This window comes from Balaenoptera ricei, chromosome 3, assembly GCF_028023285.1.
Source record: "Balaenoptera ricei isolate mBalRic1 chromosome 3, mBalRic1.hap2, whole genome shotgun sequence".
Lineage (NCBI taxonomy): Eukaryota > Metazoa > Chordata > Mammalia > Artiodactyla > Balaenopteridae > Balaenoptera > Balaenoptera ricei.
In genome coordinates this window covers 42945796-42968096 of record NC_082641.1, presented here as the reverse complement: position 1 = coordinate 42968096, position 22301 = coordinate 42945796, and the positions used below count along the sequence as shown (strand labels likewise).

The following is a 22301-nucleotide window of genomic DNA, read 5'->3' as shown; positions in this document are numbered from 1 at the left end:
GAAGAATTCATTTCAAGAGATGTTTAAAAAGCACAACACTCATATTAAAAAAAAGGAAACAAAAACCTTTTGTCCCTACTTCCCCTTCAGGCCATAACCCCTTTTGTCTCCTCCCTTTGACAGCAAAACTTGTCAAAAGATGTCTATATTCACAATTTCTTATTTCTCTCCCCATTGTCTTTGAATCCGCTTTAGTCAGTTCTTAAATCTCACCATTCCATTGAAACTGCTCTTCCAAACATCACCCAAAACTCTTCATTGCTAAATCCAGCAGTCACTTCTTGGAGATCATTTACTTAACTCTATCAGCCACGTTGGAGACTGTTGGTCACTCCCTCCTGCTTGATATCCCACTGTCTTGGTTTGCCTCCTAGTTTTCTGTTCACTCTTTCTTAGTCTTTTTTTGCTGGTTTCTCTTCCTCTTCTATCTCTCTGCCTCCTACATTTTGGAATGCACCAAGTCTCATTCCTTGGGCATCTTTTCTTTTTGACTTCTACTCTATTTTAGTTGATCTATTGGCTTTCTGGCTATATCTCCTTGTATTACGTTTTTAGTTGTAGCTCTAGGGATTGCAATGCAATCTAAACTTTCTCAGTCTACTTAGAATTACTGTTGCATATTTCACACAATATGTAAAAATCTTGCAGTCACATGTGTCTCCCCAGCCCCCAACTTTTTTGGGAGAGTTACTTTAGTTGTCTATGTTTTAAATCTACATGCATTGAAAACTCCACCATCGTTAAGTTTTACTTTAAAAAGCCATACGCATTTGTGTTTTAAATATTTTAAGAGAGAAAAAATTGTCCTTTATATTTACCCAAATATTTACCAATTACAACATTCTCCTTCATTCCTGAAGATCCAAATTTCCCTCTTCTATAATTTCCTTTCAGTCAAAAGCTTCTGTTAGTATTTCTTGCAGATCAGGTCTGTTGGTAAAGACTTCTCTTACCCTTATCATGATATTTTTGCTTGATGTAGAATTCCGGGTTGCCAGATGTATTTTTTCAGCACTTTAAAGATGTTCCACTGACTTCTAGCCTCTATGGTTTCTGGTGAGAACTCATTTGAAACCTTGCTCTCTTGCTTCCAAGACCTGACTCCAATTACACATATGTTAGATCTGTGGATATTATCCCACAAATCCCTGAGGTTCTGTCCATTTCTGTAAAAATTTTTCCCCCATGTTCTTTATTTTTTATTTTATTTAATTAATTTATTTTTTAACGTTTTTATTGGAGTATAACTGCTTTACAATGGTGTATTAGTTTCTGCTTTATAACAAAGTGAATCAATTATACATGTACATATATCCCCATATCTCCTCCCTCTTGCATCTCCCTCCCACCCTCCCTATCCCACCCTTCTAGCTGGTCATAAAACACCGAGCTGATCTCCCTGTGCTATGCGACTGCTTCCCACTAGCTATCTATTTTACATTTCCTCCATGTTCTTTAGATTGGATAATTTGAGTTTTCCCTGCACTTACACGATTTGGGGTTAGGCTGAGATGTGTGTGGGTTTATACACTCACAATTAGAGGATGCCTTTCTGTGGCTCCCCTCCTATCCCTCCCAGGCTTTCTCCTCACACTTTGGCCACTTCAGGCTCCTTTCTCTGGTTTCTTTGACCAGCGACATGGTGGGCTTTCTATCAGAGTTTGAGCTGCTGGTGTTACTCCATGATTGGGGCCCACGCTCAGGGTAAAGCCGTGTGAGGAAAAAAATGGAAAACTCACCACTGGGCAGGTTGCTTCTCCAAATTTTCACTCCCTTACTTGGTTTACCTGCTTTTGCTTATTTTCCAGAGTTCTCAGGTATTTGTTTTTTGAATTTTGTTCAGAGTTTGTAGTTTGCATCAGTGGGAAGGATGAGTTATAGGGGATTAGACTGCTCTAGTGAAACTGGTGTGTTTCATAGTTTTGTACTGATATGTGTCAATCAGGATAGGAGTTTCTGTCTTATAAGAAATAAGATAGGGTACAGTTTAGTATGTGGTCCTACAAATATGGTTTTTCTGAGCAGTCATATGATTCTTATAGGGTAAGATAGAGAATACTACTAAGAACTTCTAGATATCATAAATAAGCCAGAGATCACCTCTTCTAGATATACTGTAATTGGGTTGCCTTTTGATTAGCAATGATGGTGTCATCTCCCATATGTATATTCTAGGTCCGAGGATGTCTCCATAAGAATTACATGATTTTAAATTTTAATGATCTGTTAGATGAAATCCATTTATATTTATTATGGTAGATGAAACTGCCAAGTTTTCTAAATGCCTCTAAATAATTATATAAGAGCATAAATGGTAAGTGTTATTGCTTATTACACTGTGTATCTTGATACAAGAGTCTATTCCAACTTTCATTTTTGAACTTCTCATGGTCTGCTTGGATCCATGATTCTGTTTTCCAGCTGACCATAGGGAAGTTATCAATCTTTCTCCTCTATCTATAGATAAAGTTATTTGAAAATTTTTTTTTTTTTTAATTTTTTAAAATTTATTTACTTATTTACTTATGGCTGTGTTGGGTCTTCGTTTTCTGTGCGAGGGCTTTCTCCAGTTGTGGCAAGTGGGGGCCACTCTTCATCGCGGTGCGCGGGCCTCTCACCATAGCGGCCTCTCTTGTTGCAGAGCACAGGCTCCAGACGCGCAGGCTCAGTAATTATGGCCCACGGGCCCAGTTGCTCCGCGGCATGCGGGATCTTCCCAGACCAGGGCTCGAACCCGTGTCCCCTGCATTGGCAGGCAGATTCTCAACCACTGCGCCACCAGGGAAGCCCTGAAAATATTTTTATTTGGCTGTATAATCACCCTAATTTGAAATGCTTTTCTTATAGATCTGAATATCCTGGACTGGAATTTTCAAAATCTTGTTGCTATAGCCCTTGGATCTTCTGTATACATCTGGAATGGGGATAATCACAATAGGATTGAAAATATAGACTTAAGTGTCACTTGTAACTATATATCTTCTGTGTCCTGGACAAAAGAGGGAACCTGCCTGGCAGTTGGCACCAGCGAGGGAGAAGTGCAAGTACTGGACATCTTTTTCTTTCTCATAATGTGTTCTGTATAGTTGCTAGATAACTAAGATTGACTTTTAATAACAGGTTATTATAAAATAAAGAAACTATAGTAGATGTGGTACTTGAAGCTATGGGGAGTAAGAGGATATACCATTTTGGGTCTTTTCTCAATGGTGTTTAATGAGGATGTAGGGATACTCTGCTTAGTTTTTTCACACAAGCTTTCTTTCTGTCACATTTCCTTTTTTCCCCCCGTTCTTTCTCTCAGACTAAAGTTGGACTTATGAGATCCCCAGTTTTAGGACTTTGGGGGGAAGAAGACAAACTTCCAGTCTTCCTGTCTCACCTTAAGCCATGATCAGGAGTAGAGTTACTTAAAATGAGTGAATTTTTTTCTAATAGGCTCTCTGAAATGGGAGCTTACCAAGTTTCCATCAATCTATCTAATTTCTCATGTACCATTATTGTTACTGTTGTTTATTAGCAATAGTGTAAACAATATTGCTCAGGTGTTCAATGACTTTGGAGGGCCACAGATGGCTCTACTGTTTTCTCATCTCTGTAATGATACTGGATACTATGAGGGTTATGTCATGATTTCTTCTTTCGCCAAAGTTCTCATTCCTAATATGGGTCAGAATGTCATTTATAGCTGGCAGAAAAGGAGTCTCTTAGCAGTAAATAGAATTCTTGACTTGAGAAAGTGTCTAGGCACTCAAATTTTATTTATTGATAACTATAGGTGAATTTCCAGGTTTGGAATTCCCACAATTTGAAGGAACTAGAAGTGTCATAGTGATTCTCAACCCTTTGCAGCCCATTGACTTCACCTGGGGAACTTTAAAATAAATGCCATATTCCCAGGCTCTTACTCCCACCATTAAGTCAGAATGGTTAGCACCCATAGCCTGCTCCCTCAATGATCCTAATATGCAGACAGCATTGAAAACTGCTGACTAGGGTTAGAGGTGCTGAACTTTCACTTAGCATAAGGACTGGCTATATCAACACAGGCCTTTGAGAAGACCGTGGGTTGTGAAAATGCTACATAACTGTGCTTGTTCATTTTTTTCAGTTATGGGATGTGGTCACTAAAAAGCGACTGAGAAATATGCTTGGTCATTTGTCAGTAGTTGGGGCTCTAAGCTGGAATAACTACCTCCTTAGCAGGTGAGCAGTGTCTTACTGGAACCAATTATATTTGCGTCACCAATTGACTATGGGTGCTGAGTGAACAGAACTACAATATTTTAAACCAAAACCAAAGTAAAACAAAACAGACATGATTAGTAACAGTTATGATCCTACCTGTCAGGTGTTCAGACCTTCTGGTGCTATAAGCGGTCCAGTGGCCACGTGTACCACGGTGGCTCTGTGCCTAAAGCATGTACTCATACTGAGATGTGACGTGCAGGATTCATTAGATTGTTCAGATAAAATGCAAAACTCCGTTTAAGCGAAAAGTTTCTCCGTGCCAAGTAATACCTACTAGAGGGATATTTTGTTGAAATGGGTATTTATTGCTATCAGTATCACTAATTTGGAATATGTTAAGCTTTCTGGGGCACATTTCCAATTCCCAGACCCACAGAGGTTAGAGCTGGAAGGAACCTCATAGATTAACCAGTTCAGTGATTCTCAGACTTGAGAGTGTGTCAGAATCCCTGGAGGGCTCCTCAAAACCCAGATTGCTGCTCTCACTCTGGGAATTTCTGATGCAGTAGGTCTGAGGTGTGCTGATGATATGCATTTCTAATTTCCCAAGTGATGCTGACACTTTATCACTTTTGAGAGCTACTGATTTAGTCATCTAACTGCTTCTTTTTGACCAGGAAAGTTAAGCGACTTGTCCCTGTGAGCCTACATAATTGGTCTAAATACGTATTTAATAACAGTCATTCATCTTCATACTGTATTTCTTAAAGTAGATTTAAATTTAAATAAAATTTGAAGCCTTTTACCATTTCTTTAAGTAGCACAGATGTAAATTTGAGGTTTTAATACCTTGTGATTATAGGCTAGACTTAAAACTACTTAAGCAAATTGCCCTTATATAGGCCTAAATATTTACCCTGTGAAGTTGTTGTAGTCAGGTCAATTCTATACTCGAGTTCCTTTTACAATCTATTTACATTGCTTAAGTTTAGTTTCATTATCCATGAGGAACATGAACAAATACTTTCTTATAATCATAGCAGCTAACATTTTAGAATACTCTGTGCCAGGCAATGTGCTAACTCTTTATGTGTGTAATTGCGTTTTAATCCCTGCAATGACATTATAAAGTGGTTTATGTCCCCCCACCCTCTTTTTCTGAGGAGTAAACTGAGACACCAGCCTGAGGTCACATGGTTAACATAAGGGGAAGAGTCAGGCTTCGAACCAGGTGGTCTGGCCACAGAGTCCATACTGTTCATCAAAATGCTATCTGGGCTGTGCCTAAGTAGTTTTTAAAAATCTGATGCTGCACTTTGAGAAACTTCAGAAATAAATGTAGGCAGTTATTTACTTTCTCCTTGGAGAAAACTAGTCCAGAAAGAGTTCATTATCTTTGTGTGATAGGACCTTTATCATCATTTGGATCCAAATCACTGAGATCGGAGACATTATCCAGTGATTTTGAATCATATTGCAGTTTGCTGTGACATTCAGATAGTTTTATATTCTTTTTAGATATTAGTAGCATGAGCAAACTAATAGTAGATCTGTAGATTAATAGAAAAAGGAAATAATACATTTTTATGTCTAACACATATATCATACACATATGCCATTTCGTTGAGATAATATGAAATATTCTGAATTCCAGAAAAGTAATATTTCCTGGGTCTAGTACATAAACTACTATCTGGGAAAATATGATAATCTTCTAAATTTATTTTTTCCATGCCTGTATTAAAGCCATTAAAGTTAAAGCCATTAACTTTAAAGCATCATATTAAAGCCATTAGAGTTATCTATCAAAAGATATGTTTTAAATATCCAGATTTGAAACTCTGCCAGGCAAATCTATTTCACTTGTGGGAAGAATCACCCAGGCAGAATACTCCATCCTTATTAACTCAAGAAATGTCTGTGTTTTGTATCTGTCCTAAGGGGTCTTTCAGGGGTTTGAACATTACTTTCTTTCATGTTATGCTTATGCAGCATTAGGGCTCAAGTTTTCTGTCCTAAACCTGCCCCTTTACCTCTGGGCAGTGGGTCGAGACTGGGCCGTGTTTATCATCACGATGTTCGGGTAGCCCAGCACCATGTTGGAACTCTTCACCACAAGCAAGCTGTGTGTGCCCTGAAGTGGTCGCCGGGTGGCAGGCTGCTTTCCAGTGGCTGTAGTGATGGACTGCTGACTATATGGCCCCATGATCCAGGTGTGAATGCACAGGGTCACCCGCTAAACGTCATACCCCAACCTACAGCAGTCAAGGTAAGAAATCCAACAGTTTTGAAAGTTGTGCTTGGGCTGGAGGTTAGTTAAGCATGGGGCATCTGGTGTAAAATTAGTTAAAATATAGTTTTGCTGAAGTGACAAGACAAAAGATCTGCAGAGAGCTGCTTCCTGCAAAGAGCTGCTTACATTCTTAGATGTCTTATCAGAAATACATTGAATTGAACTAAGAGTTTCTGGAAACCTGGGCAAGCCAAGCCTTGTGGCAGCTACTACCTGGGGAATCATAAGAACAGTCACCAGTGTAAATATTTTCACACTTACCAACAACTAGCCAACTAGTATAGCAGGAGCAGAAGCAGACTTCAGAGGTTGACATCTGTGTGATTTCTCTCATGATGGAGATTCTAGTTTTGCCAAAACAGCTTGTTTATAGTAAAAGCTAATTGGAAGTAGGGTATTGAAGAAAATGATTGCTAATAAACATAAAGATACTCGCTAATAAACATAAAGTTACTCTCTAAAAAACATAAAAATATTCTATGATAAAACTGGGGTCCACGGGCTCAGGAGAATTCCTCAGCCTCTTCAAATTGTATGCAAAATTTTGTGTTTACTGAAATAGCCCTCTTATCCAGCCCAGTCAGGGGTGTAGCTGAATGGTTATTTTAAAAAGACAACTAAGGTAGGTAACCATAAGATATGATACATATATATTGCAAATATTTTATTTCAACTGAAAATTAAATTGTACATTTATTCACCATACAAGGTCAAGGTCTTTACTTTGAAGGTAGGTTGACTGATTAGAGTTCTTCATTGTTTTTCTTGTATGAACTATAACCATATTTCATTGTTTAAGTTTTCTATTTATGGTATTTATTCTGGTTATCTATTGCTATATAACAAATTACCCTAAAACCTAGTGGCTTAACACAACGATTATTTTATTATCTTTTATGGTTTCTGTGGGTCAGACTTTGGGAAGGGGTCTTCTCAGCAGTTCTGGCTCAGGGTCTCTCATGAGGTTGTAGTCAGACAGTGACTGAAGCTAAAAGTGCTGGGAGCTGGCGCAGCTGTTGGCTGGCTAGTCATCCTTCCCTCTTCATGTGGTCTCAGAGCTTCTCCACATTGGGTCAGTTTGGGCTTCCTCACAACATGGCAGCCTTAAGAGAGTTGGACTTTGTGGCTCAGGGCAACAGGGCCAGTGCTTTAGAGAACAAGGTGAAAGCGGCATCACCTTTTATAACTAATTCCACAAGTCACGCAGTGACACTGTTGGTGCATTCTATTGTTTGTAAGCTAGTCACAAGCCCTCCCAGATTCAAAGGGAGGAGAATGAGATTCTACATATTGATGGAGGATGTTGATAAAGGGTATGTGGGATGGGAGATTAGTTTTTAACTCCAATTAAGCTTAAACTCAGGATGAGATTAATGTACTCATTTGATGCTGGTGTTATAAAAAGTTACAACTATTTGGAAACCTATATCAGCACTTCCGAAGCTTGGAATTTACCTAATAAAATAATATATCACACGGGCTTCCCTGGTGGCGCAGTGGTTGGGAATCTGCCTGCCAATGCAGGGGACACGGGTTCGTGCCCTGATCTGGGAAGATCCCACATGCCGCGGAGCAACTGGGCCCGTGAGCCGCAATTACTGAGCCTGCGCGTTTGGAGCCTGTGCTCCGCAACAAGAGAGGCCGTGATAGTGAGAGGCCCGCGCACCGCGATGAAGAGTGGCCCCCGCTTGCCACAACTGGAGAAAGCCCTCACGCAGAAACGAAGACCCAACACAGCCATAAATAAATAAAAACAAATAAATAGATTAAAAAAAAAAATAATATATCAGAAACAAAAGACATATGCCAGACTGTATTTATTATAGTATTCTTCTTTTAAATTTTTAAATTTTATTTTATTTATTTTTTATACAGCACGTTCCTATTAGTCATCAATTTTATACACATCAGTGTATACATGTCAATCCCAATCACCCAATTCATCACACCACCACCACCACCCCCCACTTTCTCCCCTTGGTGTCCATACGTTTGTTCTCTACATCTGTGTCTCTATTTCTGCCCTGCAAACTGGTTCATCTGTACCATTTTTCTAGGTTCCACATAAATGCGTTAATATACGATATTTGTTTTTCTCTTTCTGACTTACTTCACTCTGTATGACAGTCTCTAGATCCATCCACGTCTCTACAAATGACCCAGTTTCGTTCCTTTTTATGGCTGAGTAATATTCCATTCTATACATGTACCACATCTTCTTTATCCATTCGTCTGTCGACGGGCATTTAGGTTGCTTCCATGACCTGGCTATTGTAAATAGTGCTGCAATGAACATTGGGGTGCATGTGTCTTTTTGAATTATGGTTTTCTCTGGGTATATGCCCAGTAGTGGGATTGCTGGATCATATGGTAATTCTATTTTTAGTTTTTTAAGGAAGGTCCATACTGTTCTCCATAGTGGCTGTATCAATTTACATTCCCACCAACAGTGCAAGAGGGTTCCCTTTCCTCCACACCCTCTCCAGCATTTGTTGTCTGTAGATTTTCTGATGATGGCCATTTTGACTGGTGTGAGGTGATACCTCATCATAGTTTTGATTTGCATTTCTCTAGTAATTAGTGATGTTGAGCAGCTTTTCATGTGCTTCTTGGCCATCTGTATGTCTTCTTTGGAGAAATGTCTATTAGGTCTTCTGCCCATTTTGGGAATTAGGTTGTTTCTTTTTTTAATATTGAGCTGCATGAGCAGTTTATATATTTTGGAGGTTAATCCTTTGTCCATTGATTCGTTTGCAAATATTTTCTCCCATTCAGAGGGCTGTCTTTTCATCTTGTTTGTAGTTTCCTTTGCTTTGCAAAAGCTTTTAAGTTTCATTAGGTCCCTGTTGTTTATTTTTGTTTTTATTTCTGTTACTCTAAGATGTGGATCAAAAAAGATCTTTCTGTAATTTATGTCAAAGAGTGTTCTTCCTATGTTTTCCTCTAAGAGATTTATAGTGTCCGGTCTTACATTTAGGCCTCTAATCCATTTTGATTTTATTTTTGTATATGGTGTTAGGGAGTGTTCTAATTTCATTCCTTTACATGTAGCTGTCCAGTTTTCCCAGCACCACTTATTGAAGAGGCTGTCTTTTCTCCATTGTATATCCTTGCCAACTTTGTCATAGCTTAGTTGACCATAGGTGCGTGGGTTTATCTCTGGGCTTTCTATCCTGTTCCATTTATCTATATATCTGTTTTTGTGCCAGTACCATATTGTCTTGATTACTGTAGCTTTGTAGTATAGTCTGAAGTCAGGGAGTCTGATTCCTCCAGCTCCGTTTTTTTCCCTCAAGACTGCTTTGGCAATTCGGGGTCTTTTGTGTCTCTACAAATTTTAAGATTTTTTTGTTCTAGTTCTGTAAAAATTGCAACTGGTAATTTCATAGGGAATGCATTGAATCTGTAGATTGCTTTGGGTAGTATAGTCATTTTCACAATATTGATTCTTCCAGTCCAAGAACATGGTATATCTCTCCATCTGTTTGTAATATCTTTAATTTCTTTCATCAGTGTCTTATAGTTTTCTGCATACAGGTCTTTTGTCTTCTTAGATATGTTTATTCCTAGGTATTTTATTCTTTTTGTTGCTGTGGTAAATGGGAGTGTTTCCTTAATTTCTCTTTCAGATTTTTCATCATTAGTGTATAGGAATGCAAGAGATTTCTGTGCATTAATTTTATATCCTGCTACTTTACCAAATTCATTGATTAGCTCTAGTAGTTTTCTGGTAGCATCTTTAGGATTCTCTATGTATAGTATCATGTCATCTGCAAACAGTGACAGCTTTACTTCTTCTTTTCTTATTTGTATTCCTTTTACTTCTTTTTATTCTCTGATTGCCATGGCTAGGACTTCCAAAACTATGTTGAATAATAGTGGCAAGAGTGGACATCCTTGTCTTGTTCCTGATCTTAGTGGAAATGGTTTCAGTTTTTCACCATTGAGAATGATGTTTGCTGTGGGTTTGTCGTATATGGCCTTTATTATGTTGAGGTAGGTTCCCTCTATGCCCACTTTCTGGAGAGTTTTTATCATAAATGGGTGTTGAATTTTGTCAAAAGCTTTTTATGCATCTATTGAAATGAACATATGGTTTTTATTATTCAGTTTGTTAATATGGTGTACCACATTGATTGATTTGTGTATATTGAAGAATCCTTGCATCCCTGGGATAAATTCCACTTGATCATGGTGCATGATCCTTTTAATGTGTTGTTGGATTCTGTTTGCTAGTATTTTGTTGAGGATTTTTGAATCTATATTCATCAGTGATATTGGTCTGTAATTTTCTCTTTTTGTAGTATTTTTGTCTGGTTTTGGTATCAGGGTGATGGTGGCCCCATAGAATGAGTTTGGGAGTGTTCCTTCCTCTGCAATTTTTTGGAAGAGTTTGAGAAGGATGAGTGTTAGTTCTTCTCCAAAAGTTTGATAGAATTCACCTGTGAAGCCATCTGGTCCTGGACTTCTGTTTGTTGGAAGATTTTTAATCACAGTTTCAATTTCATTACTTGTGATTGGGCTGTTCATATTTTCTGTTTCTTCCTGGTTCCGTCTTGGAAGGCTATACCTTTCTAAGAATTTGTCCATTTCTTCCAGGTTGTCCATTTTATCGGCATAGTGTTGCTTGTAGTAGTCTCTTATGATGCTTTGTATTTCTGTGGTGTCCATTGTAACTTCTCCTTTTTCATTTCTAATTTTTTTGATTTGAGTCCTCTCCCTCTTTTTCTTGATGAGTCTGGCTAAAGGTTTATCAATTTTGTTTATCTTCTCAAAGAGCCATCTTTTAGTTTTTATTGATCTTTACTATTGTTTTCTTTGTTTCTATTTCATTTATTTCTGCTCTGATCTTTATGATTTCTTTCCTTCTACTAACTTTGGGTTTTGTTTGTTCTTCTTTCTCTAGTTCCTTTAGGTGTAAGGTTAGATTGTTCATTTGAGATTTTTCTTGTTTCTTGAGGTAGGCTTGTATTGCTATAAACTTCCCTCTTGGAACAGCTTTTGCTGCATCCCATACGTTTTGGATTGTCGTATTTTTGTTGTAATTTGTCTCTAGGTATTTTTTGATTTCCTCTTTGTTCTTCGGTGATCTCTTGTTTACTTAGTAACGTATTGTTTAGCCTCCATGTGTTTGTGTTTTTTACGTTTTTTTCCCTGAATTGATTTCTAATCTCATAACATTGTGCTTGGAAAAGATGCTTGATATGATTTCAATTTTCTTAAATTTACTGAGGCTTGATTTGTGACCCAATATGTGATCTATCCTGGAGAATGTTCCGTGTGCACTTGAGAAGAAAGTGTAATCTGCTGTTTTTGGATGGAATGTCCTATAAATATCAATTAAATCTATCTGGTCTATTGTGTCATTTAAAGCTTGTGTTTCCTTATTAATTTTCTGTCTGGGTGATCTGTCCTTTGGTGTAAGTAAGGTGTTAAAGTCCCCCACTATTATTGTGTTAGTGTCGATTTCCTCTTTTATAGCTGTTAGCAGTTGCCTTATGTATTGAGCTGCTCCTATGTTGGCTGCATATATATTTATAATTGTTATATCTTCTTCTTGGATTGATCCCTTGATCATTATGTAGTGTCCTTCCTTTTCTCTTGTAACATTCTTTATTTTAACATCTATTTTATCTGATATGAGTATTGCTACTCCAGCTTTCTTTTGATTTCCATTTGCATGGAATATCTTCTTCCATCCCCTCACTTTCAGTCTGTATGTGTCCCTAGGTCTGAAGTGGGTCTCTTGTAGACAGTATATATATGGGTCTTGTTTTTGTATCCATTCAACAAGCCTGTGTCTTTTGATTGGAGCATTTAATCCATTCACGTTTAAGGTAATTATTGATATGTATGTTCCTATTACCATTTTCTTAATTGTTTTGGGTTTGTTTTTGTAGGTCCTTTTCTTCTCTTGTGTTTCCCACTTAGAGAAGTTCCTTTAGCATTTGTTGTCGAGCTGGTTTGGTGGTGCTGAATTCTCTTAGCTTTTGCTTGTTCGTAAAGCTTTTGATTTCTCCATCAAATCTGAATGAGATCCTTGCTGGGTAGAGTAATCTTGGTTGTAGGTTATTCCCTTTCATCACTTTAAATATATCACGCCACATGCCACTCCCTTCTGGCTTGTAGAGTTTCTGCTGAGAAATCAGCTGTTAACCTTATGGGAGTTCCCTTGTATGTTATTTGTCGTTTTTCCCTTGTTGCTTTCAATAATTTTTCTTTGTCTTTAATTTTTGTCAATTTGATTCCTCTGTGTCTCAGCGTGTTTCCCCTTCAGTTTATGCTGCCTGGGACTCTGTGCACTTCCTGGACTTGGGTGGCTATTTCCTTTCTCATGTTAGGGAATTTTTTGACTATAATCTATTCAAATATTTTCTCGGGTCTTTCTCTCTCTCTTCTCCTTCTGGGACCCCTATAATGTGAATGTTGTTGCATTTAATGTTGTCCCAGAGGTCTCTTAGGCTGTCTTCATTTCTTTTCATTCTTTTCTCTGTATTCTGTTCCATGGCAGTGAATTCCACCTTTCTGTCTTCCAGGTCACTTATAGGTTCTTCTGTCTCAGTTATTCTGCTATTGATTCCTTGTAGTGTATTTTTCATTTCAGTTATTGTATTGTTCATCTCTGTTTGTTTGTTCTTTATTTCTTCTAGGTCTTTGTTAAACATTTCTTGAATCTTCTCGATCTTTGCCTCCATTCTTTTTCCGAGGTCCTGTATCATCTTCACTATCATTATTCTGAATTCTTTTTCTGGAAGGTTGCCTATCTCCACTTCATTTAGTTGTTTTTCTGGGGTTTTATCTTGTTCCTTCATCTGGTGCATAATCCTCTGCCTTTTCATTTTGTCTATCTTTCTGTGAATGTGGTTTCATTCCACAGGCTGCAGAATTGTAGCTTTTCTTGCTTCTGCTGTCTGCCCTCTGGTGGATGAGGCTATCTAAGAGGCTTGTGCAAGCTTCCTGATGGGAGGGACTGGTGGTGGGTAGAGCTGACTGTTGCTCTGGTGGGCAGAGCTCAGTAAAACTTTAATCTGCCTCTCTGTTGACGGGTGGGGCTGGATTCCCTCCCTGATGGTTGTTTGGCCTGAGGCAACCCAGGACTGGAGCCTACCTGGCTCTTTGGTGGGGCTAATGGCCGACTCTGGGAGGGCTCATGCCAAGGAGTACTTCCCAGAACTTCTGCTGCCAGTGTCCTTGTCCCCGTGGTGAGCCACAGCCACCCCCTGCCTCTACAGGAGACCCTCCAACACTAGCAGGTAGGTCTGGTTCAATCTCCTATGGGGTCACTGCTCCTTCCCCTGGGTCCCGATGTGCACACTACTTAGTGTGTGCCCTCCAAGAGTGGAGTCTCTGTGTCCCCCAGTCCTGTCAAAGTCCTGCAATCAAATCCCGCTATCCTTCAAAGTCTGATTCTCTAGGAATTCCTCCTTCCGTTGCCAGACCCCCAGGTTGGGAAGCCTGACATGGGGCTCAGAACCTTCACTCCAGTGGATTTACTTCTGTGGTATAAGTGTTCTCCAGTTTGTGAGTCACCCCCCCAGTAGCTATGGGATTTGATTTTACTGTGATTGCACCCCTCGTACCATCTCACTGTGGCTTCTCCTTTGTCTTTGGATGTGGGGTATCTTTTTGGTGAGTTCCAGTGTCTTCCTGTTGATGATTGTTCATCAGTTAGTTGTGATTCCAGTGCTCTCGCAAGAGGGAGTGAGCGCACATCCTTCTACTCCGCCATCTTGAACCCTATTAAAGTATTCTTTATAAAAATAAACAACAAAAACACAATCCCCCCAATCCACTTCTCTCCAAAAAACTCAACCCAACCCAATGCAAACCAAACCAAAATAAGATAAAAAAATCAAGCTGAGTCCAGCATTAGAACAAACATTAATTAGAGTATAATAACATGATGGAATAAAGTGGGCTTACTAAAAATGATAATTATGAAAAATAAGTTAAACATGGAAAGCCATATAATAAGTGAAAACAACAGAAAAATAAAATAGTATATACATTATGCTTAGTACTTTATAAAATAATTTTACATATAGAAGATAATATGTAAAAATGAGAATAGTTGCCAGGATGATTGATAAGGATATACAGATAAATATAACTGAAATATTTGTTAAAATGTTTTTTCAAGTTACTGTCACTAGTCATTTCAATTATCAATATAAATGTATAATATTAAATTCTGTTTTTCAGAATTAACAATAACAATTTATAACTAAAGAAAAGGCAATTTTATTTTCTAAAATGTATTAAGATTTGAAATACATGAGATTTTCTTGTGTTGTGAGCAAGCATGTATAGCTCTCTATTCTTTTCTATTCCCTCTCTGACCTAGAACCTAAGGACACAGGTAGACAAACCAGAGGAAGACTGTATTTTATAACTAGATGCTAGGGGCACATGTCAACTCTTCCAGCAGCAGATTTTTGCCCCAGAGGATGTGTTGAATGAAGCTTTTCAAACATATTATTGTGGGGTTTTTCTATGTTTAAAATACTTGCAATTGTTATCTAAATTTGAAGAAGGCACGAATACGTGATTTCTAGTCCCTGAGAAGTAATCTCTGGAGAGTAAAGTAGCTCTTGCCTTTGGATCAGAGGTCCTGGAGATCTGCCATGGGGACAGAGCTCTGGAACTTCTGCTTATATGCGTGCAGCTCATTCATGAGTTCACCTTCTCCGAAGCTGACCTGCCTGTGTGATTATTTGGAACTTTAAAGGCCATGGATTGGTGTCCCTGGCAGTCTGAAATCCTCGCTGTTGGAGGAGGAATGAAGGACGGACACTTACACATCCTGGACATAAATACTGGGCAGAGCATCCAGACCCCAAGCACAAACTCACAGGTAAACGTCTCTCAGGGAGTTTACCTTCATACTGATCTTCTAGAATCTTGTGAAAATAACTTATGATAGAGCATAGAACCCAAACACACCTCTCTTTACCTGCTAAGTCTACAGGAATTTCAGTTCATAAGAGTTTCTTTTTGTAAAACCTTCTTCATCTGTGAGTTGAAAGTTAATTGAACTTGTGTATCCTTTTTTTTCATTTCCCTTCTTTCTCAGCACTGCTTTGACTGTGAAACGTGAGCGTAGTCTGACTCTTCCTAGACAATGACCATAGTCCACTTCAATTCATAGGTTCATTGCGCCTAAGCCTATTTGTATGTTTAGTCTTTTGTTGCCTTGGGATAAACTTTCCTAGAACTAACATAATTCCTCTAATGCCCTAACCCCATGCGTGGACTGGAGGATAGATGTGGACAGAGCATTCTGCCTAGGATTAGTTTAAAATGCATTCAATGATTCAGAAATTGCCATAATTCTATATTTTGGGGGTCATTATTACAGATTTGTTCCCTAATCTGGCTACCTAAGACAAAGGAGATTGCAACTGGCCAAGGGTCTCCTAAGAATGATGTGACTGTGTGGTCCTGTCCTGCTCTGGCCAGGTCCCGTGGGTTTTTTGGTAAGTAAATAGGTAAGTAAAATTCCATGTACCTATTGCAAAGTGAGCTGCTACTGGTGGAAAAATCCATGAATGGAAGATTTTCTCCTTCTGGTTCTTTGAAGTATATATTTTATCAGAGGAAAAAGCCCTACACCCACCACACCTCAGGGAGTGTATATAGCTGAGTGTTTCTGAATTTGATTGTTCGTCACTTATAACTGTCATGTCTTCTTGCATTCGTGTATGCAGTGATGATTGTGGACAGTTTTCAAAATGTGTTTCTGAACTCTGGAGTTAGCATTATAACTCATCTTACCCTATTTTGCAGAAGAACCAGCAGAGCTGAAATGTGTGGGAGATAAGGAAGTGTGAAAAGGGTGAGACATTGTTCTATGTGGGGAGACCACTCCAGGCTGTGAGACCCTGGGGAGCCTCTGCCCTTTCAAGGCAGACTGTTGTTCTTTCTCGGCATAGTTCTGTAAATGTTTACTGGTTACTTCTTGAGAGCAAGACCCCATGATGGAGAATAAGACCCGGACCTTGTCCTCAAGAGCCTTAAATGCTCTTTGGTGCAATCTGAAATGTTAAAGGGGGCTGAGGGAATTAGGGAGACAGAAGTGTTGGCTGATGAAGGAACAGAGCACTGGCATCCAGTCTCTTGTAGACCTCTGATTACATATTCTATCTTCTTCCTCTTGCCACTCAGCTTGTCTTCTGGTCATCCCTGAAAGTTATTTATTCAACATTTATTTATTTAGCATCTACTATGTGCCAGGCACTTTTTGTGGCACTGGGAATACACAGCTAAACCAGACAGACAATATCCTTGCCCTCATGGAGCTCACACTTTTGAGGGAGCAGACAGACAAAAACCAAATATATACAATATTAGGCAGTGATAATACCATGACTCTCTTTGGAGATTCTGAGAATGTTTTTGGCCACAACAAAACACCTTTAACAGAAAGACTTCCTGCTTCTGCTGGTCAGGCTGGCTGGAGCTCAGGTTAGCCTCAAAATGACTATATATCCTTCAGCTGTTATACTGTGTGACTTGGTGAGTAAAAATACAGGCATGGTACAGCCACTATGGAGAACAGTATGTAGGTTCCTTAAAAAACTAAAAAATAGAACTACCATACAACCCAGCAATCCCACTACTGGACATATACCCTGAGAAAACCATAATTCAAAAAGAGTCATGTAGCACAGTGTTCATTGCAGCACTATTTACAGTAGCCAGGACATGGAAGCAACCTAAGTGTCCATCAACAGATGAATGGATAAAGAAGATGTGGCACATATATACAATGGAGTATTACTCAGCCATAAAAAGAAACGAAATTGAGTTATTTGTAGTGAGGTGGATGAACCTAGAGACTGTCATACAGAGTGAAGTAAGTCAGAAAGAGAAAAACAAATACCATATACTAACACATATATATGGAATCTAAAAAAAAAAAAAGTGGTTATGAAGAACCTAGGGACAGGTCGGGAATAAAGACACAGACCTACTAGAGAATGGACTTGAGGATATGGGGAGGGGGAAGGGTAAGCTGGGAAAAAGTGAGAGAGTGGCATGGACATATAAACACTACCAAATGTAAAATCATTAGCTAGTGGGAAGCAGCCGCATAGCATAGGGAGATCAGCTCGGTGTTTTGTGACCACCTAGAGAGGTGGGATGGGGGAGGTGGCAGGGAGATGCAAGAGGGAGGAGATATGGGGATATATGTATGTGTATAGCTGATTCACTTTGTTATAAAGCAGAAACTAACAATTATACTCCAATAAAGGTGTTAAAAAAAAAAAATACAGGCAGCTCTTGACAGAGCCACTTCAGTACCAGCATGAGTGTAGGAGAAGCATGAGTTGGTCCTTTGCATATATTTAATCACAATTCACCAGACCTTTTTAGTTTAGAGAAACACTTAAAATCAAGCCCCAAAACCCAGTTCTTTACAAAATTATAATTCCAGCAGCTAGATAGGTCCTTCAGCTAGGTGGGAGTACTGATAGATACTTGAACCATTTGCTGATGCTTAGAATAAAGAATGTACTTAGTGCATTTTTGTTTCTCTGTCCTTAATAAGTTATACTTTTCTAGTTTTAATGACTTGTGAATTTTTTTCATTGATATTAGATAGCTATCCAAAGGTACATTTAACCTTTTCTCCTTCCTTTAAAATGCTTTTGGCTGGAGAAGATGCAGTTAATTTTGAACTTTTAGACACTAGTTTTCATCTCTAACTCAGTAGTTTCTTCTGTGTACAAGATTTCCGCAAAGTGTTTAGCAGGAAGATTGTTTTACAAACACACATCATGTGGTCAAATAAATTTGGAAATTCTGGGTTAAACAAGAACAGTTTTTCTTTCCTAAGAATGTCTCAAAGCCTTTGATACGTTATGTGTATTGGGAATCTCCAAGAGGAGTTACAGCATTCTCTGTTTCCCAAATTCATCTGGGAAATCTTTGTATGGGAGCATCTTGAGGTTCTTGCTCCGTGAACGTGCTTCAGGGGGCACTGCCACATGGCATGGGGCTGCTGAGGTCTTCAGCTTCTATGTGTTTTTACTGTCTCTCAATGTTTCCATTGTGGGTCAAGATCAGCACTGAAAAAAAAAAAAAAAAAAAGAAATAGAATGGTATAGAATGGAAAAATGGAAAAGTAGGTATTATTTTGTGAATAACTTTTGTCATAGTTATCAGTACATTTGCATGTATGGGGTCACTGCATAAAATGTAGTTTTGACAATGAGTTGTGGTCATAAAGCTGGAAAAAAGCTGTTCTAGATTGTGGTCATGCCCTTAGTAAGTCTCACCCTGTTACCCAGAGTCATAATTCTCTGGGGGAAAATTTTAGTTAGAGAGGTCTCACCCACCTGACTACAGAAGAAAGATACCTTATAATTCCCCCTCCTATCCACCCCGCGGAGAGTTGTAATTTACAAGGTTTGAAACAGTGGTAGGTAACTTTCTAGTCTATAAATGAGATCTGACCTTTGACTGGGTTTCATCAGTCCATTGCACATACGTCAGTATGTGGTCTCATTTATGGATGTAGCTGCATAAAGAAAACCAAACTTTCAATGCTTTCAGTGACAGTACTCTTGGCACGTGGGGATGTAAATCCTAAAAGAGGACCTTCATCTGAGATAAGGTGGCATTTCCCACTATCTAGTAAACTAAGATTGTCACTAATGTGAAAAATGTATTTCAAGATTGTTTTTGTTTCCATCCAAATGCCATATTCCTAACAAGTTCTAGAAGTAGCTATCCATTTTTTAAGTCAAGATATTTTTCAAAGCCTGCTCTATAAAACATTTGGGATTTTTTCCCTGTTATTCCTTTTTCCACTTTCTCTTCTTCCTTCCTCTTCATCTTAACACACCATAATAAAGAATGAAAGAGTATTTATCACTGATTATATTTATTGAATAGATTTTTCTTTTTTAGGTTTAATTTTAAAGCAGTGGTATAATGATCTGTATTTTCCTAACTAAATTAAGTTGCTTTTCATTTATATGGCTCAAATAAAAAAAATTTTAATTTTTAAAAAATAATGGATACTGGCCTTCATTAGAAAAAGAGATTCTTCTTTGCGTTGGATTTGGAGCATGGTAAACAGTTAAAGCATTGAATTGGATTCTAGTTCTGGCTCTGCCATTAATCAGCTGTGTGGCCTTGAACAAATTGTTCGATACTCTTAAATTTTTTCTTCATCTGTAAAATAAGAAGATGGCATTATATCTATAAATTTAAACATTTTTAATGCACCAACATGCCTAGGGCCAATCCCATGTCTCCTTGGCGGTGTGTCTTTGCGCGTGTGTATGTGTATGTGCGTGTGTGTGTGTGTATGCATGAAGGAGAGCATTGGGAGTTATGTGTTTAGATGGAAAAAGCCCCAAGTATCTAAGAAATGTCTCCTTTGGGAGTGGAATAGTGTATCTGCACTCCTTGCTGTTGAGAATCTTGTGTCAGAGAACAAGATTATTTCTGAAATTCCAGCTCTCAATTGAGTTGTAAGCAGTCTATGAGGGGGTGGCCACCTACCTCATTTGATTTTAGTTGTGCCCCCAAATACCTACCCACTCAAAAACATATCCAACCTCTTTTTTTCTCTCATCTTCCCAGTCCCAGCTTTCTTTCATGGAGTCAGCTTTGTGGATTTTGGCCTGAAGTTTTGATCGTGAAAGTTACTGTTGGATTAGGATAGGTTTTGCAAAGTATTTTCCAAGGAACCTAGTAGTTTGAGATGTTCAAGTCAAAAGGACTCTAGTGAAATAAGTTTCAGAAATGCTGCCTATTATAGCCTCTTCTTCCAAATATTTCTAATGCATATAGCAGTTTTGAAACAAGGAATCCTGTTTAATTTTCTTAACTTGGAGCTCCCAAATTAATGGGAACATTAAAGACTCTTTTCATTTTTAATACCTATCAACCTCGTATAGAACTATTGTTCCACAGAATATTCTTTCGGAAATGATCAGATAGATAACAGAAAGAGGGTATTGTCTTCAGAATTCCATATGAAAGACTCATGTATGTTTTGTGAGACAGATTTTTGGGTCCTTTTCCATTAAGCTGCATCAGTTTATTTGATTAGTTTCTTGAAACCAAGATCCCAAAAGGATGACTTTCAGGGAAGGATAAGAAGAGGGATGGAGTGTGTGGTAGGAGCACAGCCATGGTAATTCCTGGGTGTTGGTGGGTTAGAGAAGATAGAACTAATAATAGTATAAGGCATGAGGGGTGTGGTGAGCTAAAAACTGGTCCCCTCAAAGCTATCCACGTCAAATCCCTGAAACCTGTGAGTGTGACTTTATTTGGTGAAAGGGTCTTTGCAGATGTAATTAAGTTGAGGATTTTGAGATGAGATCATTCTGGATTATCCAGATGGGCCCTAAATGTAATGGCAAGTGTCCTTATAAGAGGCACACAGAGAACAGACACAGAATCAGAGATGATGTGACCACAGAATCAGAGATGATGTGCCCACAGAAGCAGCGATTAGAGTGACGTAGCTACAAGTTGGGGATGGCCAACAACTGCCAGAAACTAGAAGAGGCAGGGAAGAGAATCTCCCCTGGAGCCTCCAGAAGAAGCCAGCCCTGCCAAATCCTTGATTTTGGACTTCTGGTCTGTGAGAGAATAAATTTCCGTTGTCTTCAGCCGTGCAGTTTGTGGTAATTTATTACAGCAGCCTTAGGGAACAAAAACAAGGGGGAAGAGCCCTGAAGGGCAACAGTGAAGCAAAACCTTAGCCACTTTAAGGTGTTACCCAGAGTCCTCCCTGACTGGTGTTTTCCATAGCAAAGGCGCAGTGGGAGCACCAGCCCTGAATGTGGCAGGGGTTTGGAGAAGCCCTTTGTCCTGTATGGGATTCGTGGCCCCAGCTTAGGTTGCTTCCCAGTCCTCAGCAACAGCCCTTGACATGTGGAACGTGAGCTGTCTGTCCTTCTTCCCACAGGCCACCGAGGCAGAGTGCTGCACCTGGCTTTGAGCCCAGACCAGACCCGGGTTTTTTCTGCCGCAGCTGATGGCACAGCCTGCGTATGGAATTGCTGCTAGTCACTCAGCCCCTCTCAGCTTCAGCTTCCTCATTTCTATGTGAGAATAATGATGCTGGCCTTGCCTTCTCCATGGTGCTGTCATGAGGCTCAAACAAGATGACGTGCTTTTCCTGAGGTGAATGCCTGTTCTCCTGACCTTCCTTCTCAGGTTACTTTATTTGCTCTGCTTCGGTCCATTGCATTTCCCAGACATTGTCTTTGACTCTATGCTTCTCTCTCTGACTTCCTCCTCCTCCTCCCCTTTTCTTCTCCTTCTCTCTCTGTCTTTTCCTCGTTAGAGGTGCATTTTCACTGCTATAGTCACAAGAATATCTACAGCAAAGATTTCTAAACGCTTCTTTGTCACTCGACTTTTCTCCCAAGCTCCAGCCTCATACTTCTGTCTGTCTCTGGGTATTTCTTTTCTGAGATACTTCTTTGTCTTTAGCTCAAACTCAATACATTAAAAACACAACTTATTCACTTGAAAAACATTGATTAAAGTGCTACTCTATGTTAAGCATGCATATTACTTCCTCTCAAAAAGAGGACTTCTGTGGGACTCCCTTTTCTCTTATCATGGTGTCATCCTTATCCTGGTCGTCTCATTACTCAGGGATCCCCCTGGTTATTCAGTTTACCCCTTGTTCTCTGTTTTTTGTTTTACCCTAGTAATGTCCTGCATACCTGATGACCAGTTTGTGGTAACTGCCTTCTAACTGGTTTCCTGTCTTTATTCTTCATGGGTCTCCACATTCCTGCTGGGTTACATTTCTAATATCATTGTGCTGACCCTCCAAGTC

The 22301-nt window shown here is 39.1% G+C and overlaps 1 protein-coding gene across 1 annotated transcript in view; it reads left to right on the top strand.

Moving 5' to 3' along the window:
* CDC20B (cell division cycle 20B) overlaps nucleotides 1–21517 on the top strand; it is a 64073-nt gene extending 42556 nt beyond the window's left edge. The window contains exons 7-12 of the mRNA XM_059919301.1: nucleotides 2848–3044; nucleotides 4112–4206; nucleotides 6235–6460; nucleotides 15213–15338; nucleotides 15843–15960; nucleotides 21417–21517. Coding sequence (XP_059775284.1) covers nucleotides 2848–3044; nucleotides 4112–4206; nucleotides 6235–6460; nucleotides 15213–15338; nucleotides 15843–15960; nucleotides 21417–21517 — 863 coding nt within the window. The remainder of the gene's footprint in view (nucleotides 1–2847; nucleotides 3045–4111; nucleotides 4207–6234; nucleotides 6461–15212; nucleotides 15339–15842; nucleotides 15961–21416) is intronic.
* The last annotated feature ends 784 nt before the right edge of the window (nucleotides 21518–22301 follow it).